General features: G+C 33.2%; 1 protein-coding gene across 9 annotated transcripts in view; it reads right to left on the reverse strand.

The window, feature by feature from the left end:
• UBR3 (ubiquitin protein ligase E3 component n-recognin 3) overlaps positions 1 to 20,350 on the reverse strand; it is a 226,825-nt gene that overhangs the window by 32,839 nt on the left and 173,636 nt on the right. For 3 of the 9 annotated variants that reach the window (XR_008424150.1, XR_008424145.1, XR_008424142.1), the window contains 2 exons: positions 20,235 to 20,338; positions 11,734 to 11,843 (listed from right to left, as the gene is read on the reverse strand). Coding sequence is in view for 6 of the 9 variants with exons in the window: in XM_053907799.1 (XP_053763774.1) it covers positions 11,823 to 11,843; positions 20,235 to 20,338 (125 nt within the window). In the remaining 3 variants the exon portion in view is untranslated. Of the gene's footprint in view, positions 1 to 11,732; positions 11,844 to 20,234; positions 20,339 to 20,350 lie in introns of those variants that run through there. The other 6 variants (XM_053907815.1, XM_053907813.1, XM_053907805.1 and 3 more) reach the window with 4 other exon arrangements.

A 20,350-nucleotide genomic window follows, 5' to 3' on the forward strand; every position in this document is an offset into this window, starting at 1 on the left:
AATCTATCTATTCCCTTGATTCTGCCTAATATGAAAAAATTATATACAAAATTTATTAGATCTTATTTAAGCAAACAATTGGATACATTAACTTGATTATGAGTCTTTCTGATCTCTTAGATTACAGAAATAAAATGAAGGATTAATTGGAAATTTAGAGGATTAGTTTCACTATAAATGTGGTGGCATATAGGACACTTGCTGTCACAAACTTCACACTAAAAAGTAAATGTTCATATTATTAAAAAGAACAGGTACAATTCGCAAACAAGTTACATTGAAGAGGCATGGTTAATATTTTTTTATTAAAAAGTTGTTTCAATTTTATGACTAACAAAATTCAAAAAATTCTTTAACACTTTCAAAAAAAAAAGATAATAGGCAGTACTTAAACTATAAAAGACAAAGTAGGAAACCTCAGCAATGTGTGGTACTATGAGGAACAGAATATATTCTAAAGCAGATCTCATTCTAGATCTGTTAAGAATTTTTAAAACTCCTATAGAAGGATACATTTTTTGATCTTAGGTTTAATTTTTAATTCAGAAAACAAAAGCAAATCTTAAGTTTCTAAAGAATTCAATAAATTCTGAAGCTATACTTCAGACTAGATTTGGGATGAACAAAAATTGCTCAACTCTTTTATTAGGCTCCATCATTCAATAAGTACTTACTGATCACTTATTATATGTCAGGCACTGGAAGCACTGGCAAGTAAACCAATGCCTGCTGCTGTGAAGCTTATAACTTCCAGAGGAAGAAGACAGCTCTTTCAGTGTCTCCATTCTCTACAAATAACCCTTTAATTTACTTGCCTCCCTCTCTAAAGCTAACCTTCCATTAATGCTATGAATCCTATTTGTCTCTCCAATCTTTTTTAACAAGCCCAAAGTACTTTTTAAAAAAACAGGGAGGGAGGCACCATTTGTTCACCTAGTATTCAAATCCCCACGAAAATGGTTTTCCACATGGCCAACAATGATCTCTTAATTACAAAATCTAGTGAACGTTTTTCAACTTTATCATACTGACCCTTGACTTTGCATACAGTTGAACACTTTTATCTGGAAAATTTTCTTGGCCTTTTTGAAACACTCTCGCAGATTCTCTTCTAACTCTCTGATTACTCTAGTTTTCTTGACAAGTTCTTCCTCTGACTAACCTAGAACTGGTGCTGTTTCCCAAGGCTCCAATTCCCACTCTCTTTTAATATGAAGGACTCTTTTTGAAAGACCTCCTAAACCATGACTTCAATCACCAGCTACACATTGATGACTTCCAAGTCTGTATCTCTAGCTATGAATCTCTTAAACCCACTACCTGAATATTTACAATCTTCACTTGTATATCCAACAGGCAGCTAAACCTGAACATGCCTAAAACTGAACACATGAACATTCTACTCTACTGCACTCAATCTCCCCTAGCCATAACCAATCTGTTCTTCCTTCTATGTTCTTAGTTTTGATGTGGCTTATTTATTATATCCTCTAGTATTTAGCACAATGGATATATTTATATACATTTATATGTATTTAGCACAATGTAAAATTATAAAAATATAATGAATAAATAAGGTAGGATCTTAGGGATATCCCAAACCTATCTTCTCTTACTCACCCCATATTTAATTGGCAGTAAGTCCTAACAACTATCTTTATTCCTTCTTTGCCATCTCTATGGCCACTGACTTCTAACTATTCAATCTCCCTCAATTTTACGTTCTCCCAATTCATCCTCTACACTGTTAAAGATGCTGAAAAAAAAATTCCACAGAAACTGTATCTTGTTTACCATCATTTCCCTGATGGCTGGATTAAAACAGTTAATAAAACTAGCTGAATAAATTAAAAAATGAAAAATTAAAGGATTGCTGGATGGACATACAGGTGGCAAAAGAGACAAAAACTAGACAGTTAAGACTTCAGAGCATAAAGAGAGAGAAAAAATGCACTGAAGGAAGAAACATCATTGTAAATTATAAACTTAAGATCAGGGCCCTTAACTCCTACACATGTTTGTATTTCTATGGTTTTATCACAGTTACTTTAGTGAAATGAACCAAACGACTCAAAAGAAAACATGCCAAGAAGATGAAACCTGTTCCCAAAAAGAAAAGAGGAAAATAACACTGAAAAATCCTTGCTAACCTATGGATAAAAAAAGAAAGTGGTAAGAAACTGGTCCATTAAAAACTATTTAGAACAAAAATGATTTTGGATTATTATACTGCTGCATTAAATCTAACAGTTGACAAAATACTCATACTTAGAATTAAAAGGAACTTTGTGAATCCATTTAAACTAGCTCAATCTCATACCTATACAAAGATATATTTTACTGCATAAAAATCAAAGAGACTTAAGAACTTCTGTGTCACAACCTAAAGACTAACAAATTACAAAGCTTTTAGGTATAGAAACGAAATACATCTCAAATGAATAAATTAAATATAGTTTCTTAAAATAGGGATATTATAAGCAACTGAAAAGCTTAAAGGGCTAACATAAGTCTAGATTCTCATTTATTTTATTACGTTATGTGTCAACAATTTTTTTTTTTGTAACAGAAGCAATCTTTCTCAAATTTAGAGGTGAATTCCCTTTTGCTATTATTACTTATTTGCTTTTTTATTATTATCGCAATGACCTTCAAATATTATTTAAAATCAGTCTAAACCTCCAGATTACATCTTCTATTAAAATTATTCATATATTCTTGTTAAAAATTTAGTAATCTTTACATTAAATACGATTAAGAATGTATAATTAAGAAATGTTTGAAAACTACAATGAAACAAAAAATGAATTTAAAAAATGGGGAATGTTCTGGGGTGCTTGGCTGGATCAATTGGTAAAGCGTGCAACTCCTGATCCCAGGATCATATATTCGAGCCTCATGTTGGGCTTAGAGATTACTTAAAAAATAAAAAAGTTTAAAAAAATAAAGAATGTTCCTAGTTGAGGAAACTGTCTACTGTAAAGATAGCTATTTTCCCCAGATTCACTTATAAGTTTAAGTAATTCTAATCAAAATCACAAGTGAAGGGAAGAGCTTAGAAAATGGTTCTAAAGATCATCTGAAAGAATAAACAGGTGAGAACAATAAGGAAAAATTGGGAAGTATGGATGGGGGTCAAAGGGGAGAAAAAGGAGAGAATCTTAATCTAGATCAGAGATATACACATTATCTTCTCAATAAAGTAAACCAGCATGCTTCTGCCACAGACATAGGCTTGTGGGTCAACAGAACAAAGTGGAGAGTCCCTAATCAGAACCATAACATACAAATATTTAGCATATAATAAACAGGATGTAAAACTGCTTTAAAAATTAGTCAGTTCTTTGAAAATAAATATTAACTCTTCATTCATAACTACTGATGAAAATAAATTCCAAATGGATGATATATTTTTAAAAATCATCCCATAAGAAAATTCTACAAAGAATATGTAAGTAGGTATTGCAAACCCAAGGCAGGAAACACATTATAATACAGGTTATAAAGGTAAACATCATGGACAAGTTTGGGAGGCATTCTAAGTATGAAAGCAATCAGAAAAAATAAGAATTATAAGGCCTGACTGGTTTGGCTACATGAAATTTTAAAACTTTAATATGTCAAGAAAAGTAATATAAAATTGAGAGACAAATGTATTTTGGAAAAAGGTTTCAACACCTATGAAAAAATAAGGTTTACTATTTTTAAGCCATGAAGAATCACTCAGATAATTTTTAAAAAATAAGATGCCAACAGAAAAATGGACAGATGTTCTAAACATATAATTCATAAAAAATGTACACAAATAGCTAATAAACAGGAAATATTTAATATTAATATGAAGCTAATTTTACCAGAAATTAAACAAATTTCTATTACTTTGGGATCCCATTTTTTATCTATCAAACTAGCCCAAAATATGTTTTTAAAGTGATCATACTCAAGATGAACAGCAACAGGAATGTTCCTACATTGCCAGCAAAAGCTTATAAAAGGGCACTCTTTTCAAAAAGCAATGCTGTACTACGTAACACAGTGCCTGACAAGCAGTGTGAATATTTATCAAATAAATGACTAAAACTAAAAAATATTTATATACTTTCATGTCATTCTATAGTTCTAGGATTATATCTGACATGTCAAGAACTGCTAAACACACCATCTGATATTGTAGAAAAGGAGAAACAATTTAAAAGATTAACAATAGGAATGAATAATGTATGTCATCTAAAGAATTTTTTTAAGTTTATTTATTTTGAGAGACAGAGAGAGAGAGTGTGTCAGTCCCAAGTAGGCTCTGTGCTGTCAGCACAGAGCCCCAATGTGGGACTTGAACCCAAGAACCATGAGATCACATGACCTGAGCTGAAACTAAGAGCCAGATATTTAAACAACTGAGCCACCCAGGCACCCCTGTCATTTAAGGAATTTTTAATGATGTGGGAATTTGGTTGTTATGTGTTAATTTTATTTATTTTTTTAATGTTTGTTTATTTTGAGAGACAGAGCGAGCAGGGGAGGAGCAGAGAAAGAGGAAGAGAGAGAATCCCAAGCAGGCTCTGCATTGTCAGTGCAGAGCTCAACATGGGGCTCAATCTCACAAGTCTGTGAGATGACCTGAGCTGAAATCAAGAGTCAGATGCTTAACTCACTGAGCCACCCAGGTACCCCAGTTATGTGTTAATTTTAAAAAGCAGATTCTAAAACTGGTATAGTAGGATTCAAATAGTTCTTAAAAATTCATAATATATATACAGAAAAAAAGAAACTGGAAATAAATATCTCAAAATGTTACCAATGTTAGAGGAATTCCCAGAAAATAGTATTGATTCCCTGCCCTCATATTTGACCTCATTTTTATAGCTCATAAATTCATTAAATTGTAACAAACTATATATAGTAAGTGGGTTATAAGATTTTATATTCTTTCATTTTCTCCCTCACCATTTTTGCACATTCTAAACATTGTACAATAAATACAATTTTATGATCAGAAAAAAATTTACAAAAACAGTAATAACCTGGAGCTTGTTGGCTACAAAGACAAAAACAATCATTCTGAGGACAGAGAAATAGATCTTTCCTGGCACACAGCAGGCAAATAATCAGAACAAATGAATGAATGGATATACCCTAATGTAGAAAAGAGAACCAAAACTTTTGACTGTGAGATTTAATACCATCATTATAGTAATTATCCTTTTAATACTTAATTTAAAAATACATAATTGCTTCCATTTTTTAAAGTTTTTAGATTATCTTTAAAATCCAGATCATAGGTGCCTGGGTGGCTCAGTTGGTTAAGTGTCTGACTCTTGACTTTGGCTCAGGTCATGATCTCACAGTTCATGTCATTGAGACAAGCACTGGGCTCTGCACTGACAGCAGGAAGTCTGCTTGCAATTCTCTCTCTCCCTCCTTCTCTCTGCCCCTCACCCACCAGCACGTGCGCACAAAATAAAACATTAAAAAAAAATACAGATTATAAAAACTGTATACTACTAACTCTATGGATAAGAAGAAATGGATGGTTAGAGTTAATAGGCCTGATTTTCCATTTTTTAAAACCAAAGCCATTATCAACACAATGAAATTAAAAAGAAACAAAGAAATAACTTTCATGAGGATTATAGAAAAAAGTTTATATGAGAAACCTATATCATTAGACATAGAATGTTATTTTAGTAAAGTATTTATTAAAAGTGAGAAAATAGAAAAAGATATTTCAATCTTTTAAAATCTAATATATAGATAGGAAACACAGATATCATATTATAGTCAACTATAATATTACAAGTTAGTGAATTAATGAACCATAAAAATGAGAACAAATATAGGGAGGAAAAATCAATGGGATTTTCCAATAATTGCTCAGATTTCTTCTTACTAAGAAAGGAAACAGAATAATAGTTAAGAACTTAGACTCCTGAATCTGAAAGGTGTGGATTCAAATGCCACCCCTATTCCTTACTAGTTCTGTGCCCCTAAAGAACATGTTAATTAATTTTTCTAAGCCTCCGTTCTTCATATGTAAAAATTGAGATAACAATGGTACCTAGTGTATATAGTTATGGTGAAGATTAAATGAGATTATATATGCAAAGCATAAAAATGAAAGCATGAAATAATCACTGGATAAGTGTTCACAACATTTACTACTATCCTAACGGGTATTAAATCTTAGGGCTTGATAAGAACACTCTTGGCAAATAGTTCTATTGAAATCATAGTACCTATGTCTAGTTTTTACAATATATATTTTTGAAGTTTATTTATTTATTCTGAGAGAGAGAGAAACCACAAGCAGGGGAGGGACAGAAGGAGAGGGAGAGGGAGGGGGAGGGGGAGAGAATGAATCTCAGGTAGGCTCTGCACTGCCAACATGGAGCCCGATGTGGGGCTTGAACTCACGAACCACGAGATCATGACCCGAGCCAAAATCAAGAGTCCAGCGCTCAACCAATTGAGCCACCCAGGTGCCCTATTGTTTAAAACTATTAATTCACCAATACTACGCTTAGGAAACCTTATGTTTGCTAAACATGCTTAGACTCAGAGAATTAGGCCTTCTAATACTTGCACACCATCTCCACCCTTGAGTATGCAAGTCTAGCTAGGAAAGAAAATCACTAGCTAATATTAAGGAAAATGATTTTCCTTAGCCATAACAGGCAAAATACTAATAGCTTGCTAATTCTGTCTATAAACACACAAAACACACAAATTTTTTCTGAGAAGTAGCAGGATATATTCATAGCCTCTAAGTAGCTCTCCAGAAGATAACTTTAATTACTAATTACAAAGGATAAAATAATAACGTTACAGTGGAAAAACCTGGCAGATGCCACATTAACCAAGAAATGAGAGTCATTATCATCAATAACAAAACAAAGTCAACAGCATATACCTCCTAATATGATGCACTAAAAAGAACACATTGCTTTTGTGGTATTTCTGTGAAAAGTTTATAACCTGAATCTAAGCACAAGAAACTACTGGACAAAAATAAATTGAGGGATTCTACAAAATAACCGGCTTGAGCTCTTAGAAAAAAATGTCAATGTTACGAAACACAAAGAAAAAGTCAGGAACAATTTCAGATTAAAGGAAATTAAAGAGATATGACACCTAAATACAAGCACAACCTTGAATTTCCTTTTCATTGCATTTGCATTTCTAGGACATTACTGAAACAACTGGCAAAATGTGTTAGGTTCTGTATGAGATAGGGGTCAATATTAATTACTTCTCATATACATGTCCAGTTAACCCAGCACCATTTATTTTAAAAACTATGCTTCTCTCACTGTTCCTCAGTGCCATCTATGCTATAAATCCAGTATCCGGACATGTGTGGGTCTGGTTTGTTTTGTTTTAACAAGCAAATACAAATTAATTTTCTTAGCTCCACTTGATCACATAAGTGGTGGTATAATGTACATATTTTCTTCTCCTGGATTTTTCTCTTAACATTTTATCTTGATGGAGATCTTTCCACATTAGTAAACAAAGTGCTTTCTCACCTTTCTTTCCTTTTCTTTCTTTCTTTCTTTTTTTTTTTTTTTGATAGGTCTGTTTTAATTTACTATTGTAGAGAACATAAAGCAGTATTTGGTAGCTATATGGGAAAAAATAAAATTGGATCCATTCTTTATATCAGATATCATGATAAATTCCAAATAGAGAACTAAATGTAAAAACTGAAGTCACAGAAATATTAGAAGAATCATGTACCTGAGAAGAGGTTAATATCCAAAATATACACAGAATTCATATAACTCAATAGGAAAAATACAAGCCAATTAAAAAGTGGGCAGAGGATCTGAGCAGACATTTTCCTGAAGAAGACATATAGATGACCAACAGGTACTGAAAATGTGCTCAACATCACTAGTCATGAGGGAAATACAAATCAAAACCACAATGAGCTATCACCTTGCAATTGTTAAAATTGATATCAAAAAGAAATACTAAGTGTTGACAAGAATATGGAGAAAAAGGAACCTTTGTACATTGCTGGTGAGAATGTAAACTGGGCAGCCATCATACTAAACAGTACGGAGGTTCCTCAAAAAGTTAAAAATACAACCACCATATGATCCAGGAATTCCACTTCTGCATATTTATCCAAAGGAAAGAAAAACACTAACTCAAAAAACTTTAATAAGACACACCCAATATTCACTGCAGCATTATTTACAATAACCAAGACATGAAAACAGCATAAGTATCCATCAATGGATGAATGGATGATGTATACATACATAATGGAATTACTATTCTGCCATAAAAAAGAAGGAAACCCTGCCATTTGTGACAATAAGGATGGACCTTGAGGGCATTATGCTAAGTGAAAAAGTCATACAGAGAAAAGACAGATACCATGTTTTCACTCTTATGTGGATCCTGAGAAACTTAACAGAAGACCATGGGGGAGAGGAAGGGAAAAAAAAAAAGGTTAGAGAGGGAGGGAGTCAAAACTAAGACTCTTAAAAACTGAGAACAAACTGAGGGTTGATGGGGGGTGGGAGGGAGGGGTGGGTGGGTGATGGGTATTCAGAAGGGCACCTGTTGGGATGAGCACTGGGTGTTGTGTGGAAACCAATTTGACAATAAATTTCATATTTATTTATAAATAAATTAATTAAATAAAAAACAAACAAATCAAAATAAAATAAAATAAAATAAAATAAAATAAAATAAAATTGAAAAGTGTAAACAAAAAATGAACTCATAGATAACAAAGAACAGATTGGTGGTTGTCAGGGACAGTGGTGAGCAAAATGTCAGATATGATGAGTGAGCAAAATGGGTAACAAGTGGTCAAAAGGTACCAACTTTCAGTTATAAAATAAGTCATGGGTATATAATGTACAGCACAGTGACTACAGTTAATAATACTGTATTGTGTATTTAAAGTTAACAAAGAGAATAAATCACAAAAGTTCCCATCACAAGAAAAAAAGTTTGTAATTATGTGCAATGACAGATGTTAACTAGACTTACTATGGTGATCATTTCACAATATATACAAATATCAAATCATGTTGTAATTAGTTTCACTACATCTGAAATATAATGTTGTATATCAATCATATCTCAATTTAAGAAAAAAGAAACAGGAAAAGAAAACCTGAGTTTTAAAAAAGGGAGTGGGGCTAAGACCTGAGTCAGGATGAGTCAAATTCCAGAATTACTGAAAAGATTAATAAATATGACATTAAAAAAAAACTTTGGATGGCAAAAAAAAATCATAAAGTAAAACTAAATTGACAATCTACTGAAACATATTTGCAAATTATAATACAAAGGGCTAATATTCAAAATCCATAAACATGTTTTTAAAATGAAGAGGAAAACAACCAACAACTCAATTGTTAGAAATAGGCAACAGAGTTCACACACACAAAAAATGCAAATGGGCACGAATGTAAGATAGAGGTCTCCAAGTTTACTTTATCACATAGTTTTTCCTTTGGAAAAATACAAGTTTTATAAAATTAAAATAAATAAATCAAAGGGGAAAAGGCAATCTTTAAACACTGAGGAAAAAAAGAACTGAAACAAATGAGTCTCACTATAAATCAAGTTGATGGCATAACAACACAAGAAAAAAAGTTACTTCAAATGAGTTTAAAAACAGTATTTTGCCTGTACATCCCTGGTGGTATAGATTCTAGGACAAAAGAACATATAGTCAGTAGTGATTTTTTTTTAATAATTATCATTATACTATAGGTTATGCAAGTAGTAATAAAGTTAATACCATTATGAACCTAGACTTTCAGAATAAGAGAAAAAAGATGAAAATAACAAAAAAGTTAAGAAATAAAATATACCCTTCAATCTTGCATTTGAATTACAAATACCAGTAAGAACTCAGAATCTTTTTCTAAAAAAAAAAAAGACTCCCTAACTCTGTCCACTGGAATGGCCTATGAGCCTGTAAGATTTTGTGATAACATAATAGTCATATATACCCCTTAACCACCCAGATTGTGATCTCTAAATACCATTTCCCATTAAAAGGAACTACATAGAGGATTGGCTGATTCCAGGTACAGAGTGTAAAATATACAAAATAAGCCTAGGTTATTGTGCCAGAAAACTAGGATATTATTACCAAAGACTACTTGGATCATGTTGAAGTCCAACAGCCATCCTAAAGGGATTCTCAATAACCTAAAAGGGAGCAACATATATCTCTTCAAATTGGGTGTTTTTGCTTTCTTTGGATAAATGCCTAGAAGCAGAATTGCTGAATCATATTTTTTATTTTGAGGAACCTCCATAGTGGCTGCACCAATTTACATTCCCACTAACAACGTATGAGAGTTTCCTTTTTTCCACATTCTCACCAACACTAGGGAAAAGATATATGCACCTCTATGTTCAGTGCAGCATTATTTATAATAGCCAGGATATGGAAGCAACCTAAGCATCCATCAATAGATGAATGGATAAAGAAGATGTGATATATACATACAATGTACTATTACTCAGCCATAAAAAAAGAATGAAATCATGCCATTTGTGACAACATGGATGAACCTAGAGGGTATTACACTAAGTGAAATTAAGTCAGAAGGACAAATACTGTATGATCTCACTCATATGTGGAATCTAAAAAACAAAACAGACAAAACAAAAGAGAAACAGATTCAGATACAGGAAACAAACTAGTGGTTACCAGAATGGGGAGGAGTTGGGGATGGGCGAAATAGGCGAAGGGGATTAACAGATACAAACTTCCAGTTATAAAATAAGTCATCGGGATGTAATGTACAGCATAGGGACTAGAGTCAATAACACTGTAGTAACTCTGTATGGTGACAGATGGTAACTAGACTTACCATGGAGATCATTTTGTAATGTACAAAAATACTAAATTTCTATGATGTACACATAAAACTAATAGGATACGGTATGCCAATTATACTTTAATAAAAATAAGATAAAATAAAATAGAATAAAATAAAATAAAATAAAACAAAATAAAATAAAATATAATAAAATAAAATAAAAATTAAAGAAGAATGAAAAGAAGAATGGCTGAAATGGAGTGAACACATCAAACATATAAAAATTATGAGATCACCAAATTAGCCACAACTTATTGGTCACCACTGGAAGTTGCTAGGGCATCAAATCGTATCTTTGAAAATTTATAAACTGGGAAAAATCATGCATTCATCCTGCCAGACTATATTTCAGGGTAACCAAATAGCTGATATGATATGGAAAAGTTTCCCTTTATTAAAAAAACATTCTTAGCTAATAAATCAGAATTGAAGTTTTTTTGTTTTGTTTTTTAAAATCACTATTTTGAGGCACCTAATAAAATACCAGATTTAGGCAAGAATCATCAGGGGTTACAAAAATCACTGGGTAGAAAGCTGATGGAAAACTTTACAATAAATAAAGGGATCAGACTAAGGTTATCTGAATCAATAATCAATTCTGACATAAAAAGACAGGCAATCAGCCTTTGTGTACCTCCATTCGAACTTTTTAACTGCATACAAATCAACAGGATTCTTTACAGGATTTTCTCACTTGGTGTGAATTTTTATGCAATTTTTAGAATGTATAATGATAAACCATTGTTTATTTTTAATATATTTCTATGTTTAATAAGGAAAATTTACATATTCATAGAGAATTTTAATCCTATTTTAATACTTAACTATTTTTCAAAAACAGTTTTAATTGACTTTAATCTTTTGATAATACTTACTGTGAATTCATATCTTCTACTAATTGTGTAAGCTTTCTCCAGGGATTATATTCAGAATCAATGCTATAAAGCCGCATGTGCAAGGCTAATACATGGAACAGTTGATCTAAATAAATTGAAGAAAAAGTAATTAGAAAGTTCACACAATTCTTTCAGAACAAAATTCAAACAAAACTTCTAGCTAATTTGTGTGGAAATATTTCCCATCCTTATAATGATAATTCACCAACTTTAAGTACCGACTATTTTATACTCTTTTAAGGTAAACTCTGACATATATCTCTCTAAATAGTATCTTTTGGAATATGGACTATCCTTATGTTCAATCTTAATACAGGAATGGTTTGTTTTCCTCATCTCCTATCACAGACCTACTTTTTCTTGGCTTATGCTTCAGACTTGACAACTTGTACTTCTTACTCTTGTGGTCACCTCCTTAGTGTTATCTTTGATACCCTACCCTGAGTCCTACTCCACCCACATAAATCAGTTAGGTGAAATTCTGTTCACTTAGTATCTTTCCCCAAATCCTCATTAGACTGAATTGTGACTTCATCATCTTTTGATTCAACATGAAGAAAAAAACTGAAATAATAATATTATTTAGCAGAACCAATCCAGCTGTTTTCATTTCTTCTATTTAAACCATAACAATAATCCATAATTCTTAGCTTTCAACAAACTTTGGTTTAAAAATTTTAAATTATGCAGAAGAAAATCCGAAATTTTGTTTTCATATAAGGCCTTTTTTTTGATGGTAAAAATGACAAGGAATGGGTTAGAGTATTCTGCCATAAATATTCAAAAACATGTAAATCAAAAGTCATTTTTTAGAAAATCAGATAATACTTTTTTGACGTATAACTGAATCTAATTCTTAAAACCAGACAGGATGAAAAGCCAAATAACACAAGCATATTGTTGCCACTTATTCTCTAAATTAAAACAATCAAAACTGAACAAGATTTTGTTTCTCTGAGCAACTGACTTAGAAATCAACTAGATTTTAGATTCATTTAAGATCCATCAATATAATTCTTATGGGGGGGCTGTGCAGTAGTAATAGGAATAATAGTAGTAGTTGTCTTGGGAAGCTTTTGTAAGACATAGGAGAGCTGTAAGATGAAAATAAATGTTCCACTCTGTGGGGCATGAAGAGGAAATGGGAGGTGGGGAACTGAATCTTAACACTCTATACATACCTTTAAGTTTCAATCTGACCTCTCTATAACAATCAGAAAAATATAAATACCTTAACCTGCTTCACTCCTGTCTATAGGTCAATGTATAGTATAAATCCTCTCTTAAAATTTCTTCATCCTATTAATAGCCAACATTAGCTGAGTATTTATTACATGCCACTCAATTACTTTCACAAAAATTCTACCAGGTAGGTAATATTGTTACCCCCAGTTTTGAGACCAGTTAAATTTCCCAAATCTCCAATTTTTCCAGTAACTTTATTCCACTAATAGCATTGACAACAGGGATGTTTTTAGCAGAGAAATAAAATGATGAAGATATATTGGTCATTTTATTTCACTTCAATTACACATAAGAGATTGTTTTTACCAAGTACATAATTTATAATCTAAAAAGGGTCTAAAACCTAAAAGTGTTTATTTAAGAAAACACCTAAATTCCTCTAGCAGAAAAATATTAACTCAAATTGCAAAGTGGTGGGTTTTACAATCTTTTTATATAAGTGCTAACTGAATCAAAGGGCTCTTTTTAAAATTTCCTTTCAAGATCAAAGTCAATTATCTTAAAGTTTATCTGATTTAATCAAAAGCATAAGCGTTACAATTTTACTAAGTTATTTTACATTGAAACCATGGCTGGCACAGCAATAATGTCGCAATCCAGGTATTTTCCCAACCTCTACCATTAATTAAAGAAATACAAATGTTGAAGGAAACATTTTCATTTTCTTCTATTCCCTCATTTCTACCAATGAGGAAATTGGCCCAGAGAAAGGAAGAACCCTGCCAGATCACCCTAATACTGGAAAAGCTAAGAATTCAAGATTTGCTGCTTCCTTGTTATTTCTAACACAGTTCTCCTTGGGGGCTTACAATTAAAAGAAAAATACAAAACTCCTTTTCTAACACATACACACCCCTTTCCATTCCTATGAAAAACTGATATCGTAACCCTGAGGAATCTTCTAAAGCTATTAATACAATATATAATAATAGTCTTTGGTACTGATTTTAACTAGAGCTGAAGAATATCTAACGAGGTACATCTACCTTTGAAAAACAATGCTAGAAACTGCAGGTAACTTCAGCAGCAAACAGAAAATTGGTCAAATAACAATCAATACCTTTCACTATTCATTGTGTGTTTTCAAAATTTAGTCTGAGGGCTATCAGTAAGAATAAACTCATTTATCAGCAAAATGAGCTCTTACACTAAAACACAAATGACAGTAGCAAACTTAGGATAAAGAGAAATTATGATCAAAATCAAAAAGTTAAAAACTAAAAATAATGGGAAAACGTTTCTTAAAGTTAAAATAAGTAATCTCTAGACCCCATATGGGGCTCAAACACACAACCCCAAGATCAAGAGTCACATCTTCCTCTGACTGACCCAGCCAGGCACCCCAGTGGGAAAACATTTTAAATACCAACTATTTGTATGATACTTTAAAAGCTGAAAAATAATTTTATCAAGAAATCATATTATTAAAATCTTGAATAACAATAGCAAAAAGAATAGATAATGTCTTTTTTGGAATGACATGTTTTAAAGTTATAAAGTTAGACCTACATTTATAAGAGTTTTGGAAATGAGAAACATCATTAAATTTATTTAGATGTGTGCTATGATTTCAACATATGTATAGGAGGCACCACTGTCTAATAGGAGCCAGGAAGTCCTAGATTTGAATCCAAACTCTGTACTGATCACATGTCCTTGGACAAAAGACCTTAGTTTTATTATCTGTAAAATGGGAATAATACCACCTTTCTGGCCTGGTATATAGCAATAAAAATAAATAATAGTATATATCTGTAGTGTAGATAGCTGTGCTTATATACATGTATATACATACATAGTTTTCAAGAATAAATTATAAATAATAAATTTAATATTTATAAACTTGAGAATATTACAACTAAAATTAGAAATCATAATATTACAAACATCAGGTCTCCACATAAAACTACCACTCCACAAAAAATATTTATTTTGGTACTACTTTTGGTAATACTCATCTCTGGTTCTCCCCCAGTTCCTTCTCAGTTACTTTTACGTGTTCTTCCTCTGTTAAACCTAAAAGACAGCCTTCTCCATAAGAAAAGAAAAAGGAGCCCTTCTTAGTTTCCTTTCCCTCTCATTCTGCACATACTACTTCATCAAATTCAACTTCCATGTCTACTTATAAGTTGACAATACACAAATTTCTCTAGCATTTCAATGTTCAACAGCACCACAAAATCAATATATCCAAAAATGAACTGATTATATAGGTCAATGTTCGTCTGGGCTGCAATGTTCAGTTCCTCTCATAATCCCTATTTGGGGGAATGACATCACTGCCCCTGCAAACATAAAAAAATAAATAAAAAATAAATAAAAATAAATAAAACACCAAAAACTTGGGGAGTCAAATCCCATGTCCTTGCCCTCCATAGCCAACTGATTACCAATCCTATTGGTTCTGCCTCCTATGATCCATCCTCTTCTGCTTCACTCCACCGCTATATCATTTCACAAATGGATTACTCAACAGAGTGCTCATTCAGGTTCATTTTGTTTCACTCTCTCCTGATCCCTGTAAACAATAAGTCTATCATATTATCTCATAACTGGTTGGTGAACCACTGAAGGAATAAGTATCGAAAGCCTTTCATGAGCTAAGCCCTATCTTTTATTTAACCTTCTCTCCTCCCTTTCCTTTCCAAGTATTCCCCAATGTGTCATATTGTCTTATTCCGTCTCTGCAAGCTCTTCTCTTAGTCTAGAATAGTACCTTTTTGGGCTCCAGGCAAATCGATTTCTCTTTCAAGAGCAAGTTCAAGTGCTCCTCTGTAAAATGTTCTCTAATACCACAACTGAGACAAATGTAATCATCCCCTGCTTTATACATTCTCTATACCTTGAGTTAACTCCATTTTCTCTTTTATATAGTCCTGTAATTATTTTTCATGTTTTTCTCTATTAATGGTGAGAGCGCTCGGAAAAAGACAACTGTGTCCTTTCTTCTCTGTACTTTTTAGGCTAGCACAGTGCTTGTCACATAATAGGATTTTGTTTAAGTATGCTGAATATTGTGTGAATAAATCAACAATCATACAAAAAAACATAGTATGATATAAGCATAAAATTCATGAAGGATTTTTACTTTCCTTTCCTGTTGTAATGACACACTGGCTCAGTAACCAAGAAGTATGCCAACTAATCAGTCCTAATTTTATTGCCCCAAAGAGACTGACCTTTCAACTCTAACTACTAGCGCAATGCTTAACCTACTTGCTCCCACCATCTTCTTCCCTATGTTGGTTACTCTGACAACTCACCTGGGAGAAAAAATTCTATTTTCTCCAATACCTAACCAAATTCTTTGTAATTGTGACAAGTCTAAAGTATTATAACGTGCTTAATCACAATACAGACATGTCCTCACCAAAGCAGAAAACACCCTGAAAAACTGGTTTGTCCTTAACACACACACACACACACACACACACACACACACACACACACCCTATGATTTAATTATAAGAGCTCTCAGCTGGAACAAAAAGGTAAGCTTTAACAATCCCTTCTATCTTTATCAATATTAAAGTAACTAGTAATCTAAAACTGGTAGATTATTTCTTAGTGGAGTTCATGTCATTAAACAAATATGTACTAAAGAGTTGTCCTAAAGACTTTTATAAATTGGTTCCATTTTAAATTGTACCACTGTTAAAATTTACCTAAGGTAAACTTATCTGGGTCTACATTTTGGATCATTCAAGAATTTAGTAGTACCAGTGCAGTTATCACTGATGAAATAATTGTCAATGAAAAAAAATCTCAATTAGTCAATGACTCTCTGAATTACCATAAGGAAAAAAAATCCCAATTTCTCTGTAACTGACCAATCAAAGTGAAGAAATGATTCTGACCAATTTATCCAAGGTGAATGTAATAGGTGTGGGTAAATTCCTCTCATAGCTGAATCAGCTAATCCTGGTTCCTCTACACACCCCTGAGAAATTAGCCATAGAAAGATGGGAGATGGCTGCTCAAATGAAGTCTGGGTACAACTCTAAGAAGGGAAGATTTGCAGCTCTGATTCCCAAGAAACAGGAGATTCATGCCATGGGTGACAGGAACTGACTCATCTTTCCCCATCCCACTCCCCACCACTCCAAGCAAGGCAGGGCAGGGAATAGAGTGGCAGTCATGGTAGGAATTTTAGAGGGTTAAGAAAAAAAGTAATAATAATAATAACTTTTTATATATAGACTTCAGTTTTATATATAAACTCTATTTTAGTGTATATGTATATATACATAGCATGTATATATATACTTTCAGTCTCATCTATTACCATCTGATCCTTAAATTAACTGTGACAGATATGTTAGCACAGCTATCATCATCTCCATTTCCACAATAAGGTAAAAAATCAGTTGACTTTCCTAGAGTACAAAAGATAACAAACAGGACTAGAATCCGGATCTTCTAACTTGAATCCAGTGCTCCTTCCAGCACTATATCCTATAAAGGCACATGGAAATTTGGGGGTAAAGTAGCAGAGCTTTGCTTACTTAGGGGAGGTTTTATTCCACCATATGAGTCTGGAAAAATGCAGAGGAAAAAAGCTATCTTTAGTACCCCCCTGCTTTCCATGCTGTGTGTTCCTCTACTGCCTCCTGGAGTTCCTATGTCTCCACTCCAGGGCACACTACACCATCATTCTTTGGCCGGTCACCTCAAGTATCACAACATCAGTATTAATTTCATCAAACTGTTTTCCTTCTACTTTTAAGGTTTAGATGACTAGCAGCTTCCCCCTTCACATTTACATCATTGCTTGGAACAATATGGGGAGAGGCACCAATGTGCTTCCAAACGTAGGTAATCATAGGAAAGGTAAAGAAAAAAAGCCGGTTCTTAGGACTCTCAATTTCCTCTTACCAAAAAGGATGTGCTCCATGAATCCCGGTCTAATTTGAACACCTCATTTAAAACTGAGGGGCAGGGGTTCTAATCATGCTGCAGAAGAAAGAAGCTGCCCTGCCCTAAGCCTAACAAGGTCTCAGGGCTCCTAAGCCCTGATAGTGGACATTATTATCTGTGGTACCTAGTTCCTGGAATACACAAATTGGAATACACAAATCATAAATGCAGTAAGGCCTGACTACGCTGCCACAAAGCACAGAACCTTCAGAAAGACCTTAAAGAAAAAAGCCACTCCTCTTAGCTCTGATTCTCAAGCCCCACTCTTATCCCTCTAATCCAGGTCTCCCCAGACCAACAATGTATTTTGTTCCCAATAGATAAACTATATCAACCTTTGGGAATAAATCCTATTCTGATCTTCTCATCTCCAGGTCAACAGAACATCTGTTAAGTCCTTTAAAAAAATTAAAGGACTTATATATTGAGTTCTTACAACAATCTTCTGGTTGCGTACTATGAACAAAAAGAATTCATGAGGTAAAACAGCTTGTTCCCAAATCATCTGCCTATTTTATTCATAAAGAATAGAATCAGGAGGCAATTTTCACATTTCTATATTAATTTATACATTTTGACTGTTATGATTTGGTAGCCAAATTTTCCTCTTGTTATGGAATAACAGAAAGAATAGAACAAGAGTTGTGATTCAATCTATTTGTAGAATTCATAATTTTTAAGTCTAAGAATAGACCTTAATAAGCTATAGATATCAGAATTTTACCACTGTTAAAGAATGAGGTCAGACTACTTAAGAGGAATTTTGTAATCTTAACCAACAATATCTTTGTGTAGTCTTACTGTAAGATGAAATTAACATTAAATCATTCTTCCTAATTCATTCTTTGAGCAATTAGAATTATTTCAAGTTGCCTGCACACATTTAAGCTGGATTGCTTTCTATGAATAACAAACACAGGGGCAGTTATTCACCATATGCATCATTTCTTGATGAGATCATACATCAAAATTAAGTTAGACTCCCCAGTGAAAATGTCAAAGCAAGGGTTTGCCATAATTTCACTTCACTACAGTTTAATTTTTAATATAAACTGTGGCTTCTTAAATGACAGTAATATAAAGTCTCAGACCCAAAGATATGGAAAGATGTTGTTTACCTAAAGATAAATATTTTTAAAAGCTATCCAAAATATTAATAATTTACCAACTGACACCTCCTCCCTTTACTCCTAGCCCAGCCAGTGGTTTCAACAATTTCTACCTAAGAAATACACTAAGATTATCATGGCAAAAAAGTGTTGAAATCCTGTGAACCTCACTGGACTCTGAGCTCTGTATGTACTTTTGAATCACTTGAATGAAGAAATTAACCAATTTTAATAAAACATTATTCTTAATTAAAAGTTATGCCTTCAATTTTTGCATCTGCTTTGTCCTACATCTGCTGCTAATGAAACTGGTGGTACTTATCAGCATATATACCAATTTCCAACAAAAATCCTAAATTCACTCATCTTTTACAGTCTTGTTCAAATGCCACGTCTACCAAAAGCTTCATTGATTTATCATCTAGGTATGATCCCAAACCTCCAAATTCCCTAGAACTTTATCCATGTCCCTCTTTAGAACTGAACACTTTCTGGGGTGCCTGGGTGGCTCAGTCGGTTAAGAATCCGACTTCGGCTCAGGTCATGATCTCGCGGTCCGTGAGTTCGAGCCCCGTGTCGGGCTCCATGCTGACAGCTCAGAGCCTGGAGCCTGTTTCAGATTCTGTGTCTCCCTCTCTCTCTCTGACACTCTCCCATTCATGCTCTGTCTCTCTCTGTCTCAAAAATAAATAGACGTTAAAAATTTTTTTTTAAATTAAAATAAAAATTAAAAAAAAATAGAATTGAACACTTTCTACCTTATAATTAATTATCTAGACAGTCTTATCTGCTGAATACAAGGTCCTCAATGCCTGACCTTCCAGTTGATAAACAGGAGGTCCAGAACTCTGATCCAGAAATCAGGAGCAGAGCTGTATGTGGGAGCTGATGCAGATACCAGGAGTAAGAAGGAACCAGCCAGCAAACTGGTGAAAAATAAAAGGAAAACCAGCTGGTATTCAAAGAAGAAGGAATCAGGACTTGAGAAAATATCTGAAGCAGTGGCCCCAAACAAAAACAGGAATCACAGTGAAAGGTTTACAAAAAAAAACAGGAGACAAAATAATAGGAGTGTTAGCAGGTAGAGCCTGGAAAGATTCCAAGGCAACAGTATTCAGTAAGATGTCCTTAACTAAGCCCATGAGTAAAAGTTCTTAAAGGTTCTGTACCCTTTGGTACAATTAAGGGCAAGGGATATGTCTTACATAACTGAATTTAGAGTCAGAAGAGGTGGGTTCAAGTGCAAGCTCTGATATTTTCCAGCTGTATGACTTGGCAAGGCAATCACTTTGAACTTCAGTTTCCTTTTCTATGAAAAAGA

The sequence above is a fragment of the Panthera pardus genome, unplaced genomic scaffold (genome assembly GCF_024362965.1).
Source record: "Panthera pardus isolate Hobbes unplaced genomic scaffold, ASM2436296v1 HiC_scaffold_10, whole genome shotgun sequence".
NCBI lineage: Eukaryota > Metazoa > Chordata > Mammalia > Carnivora > Felidae > Panthera > Panthera pardus.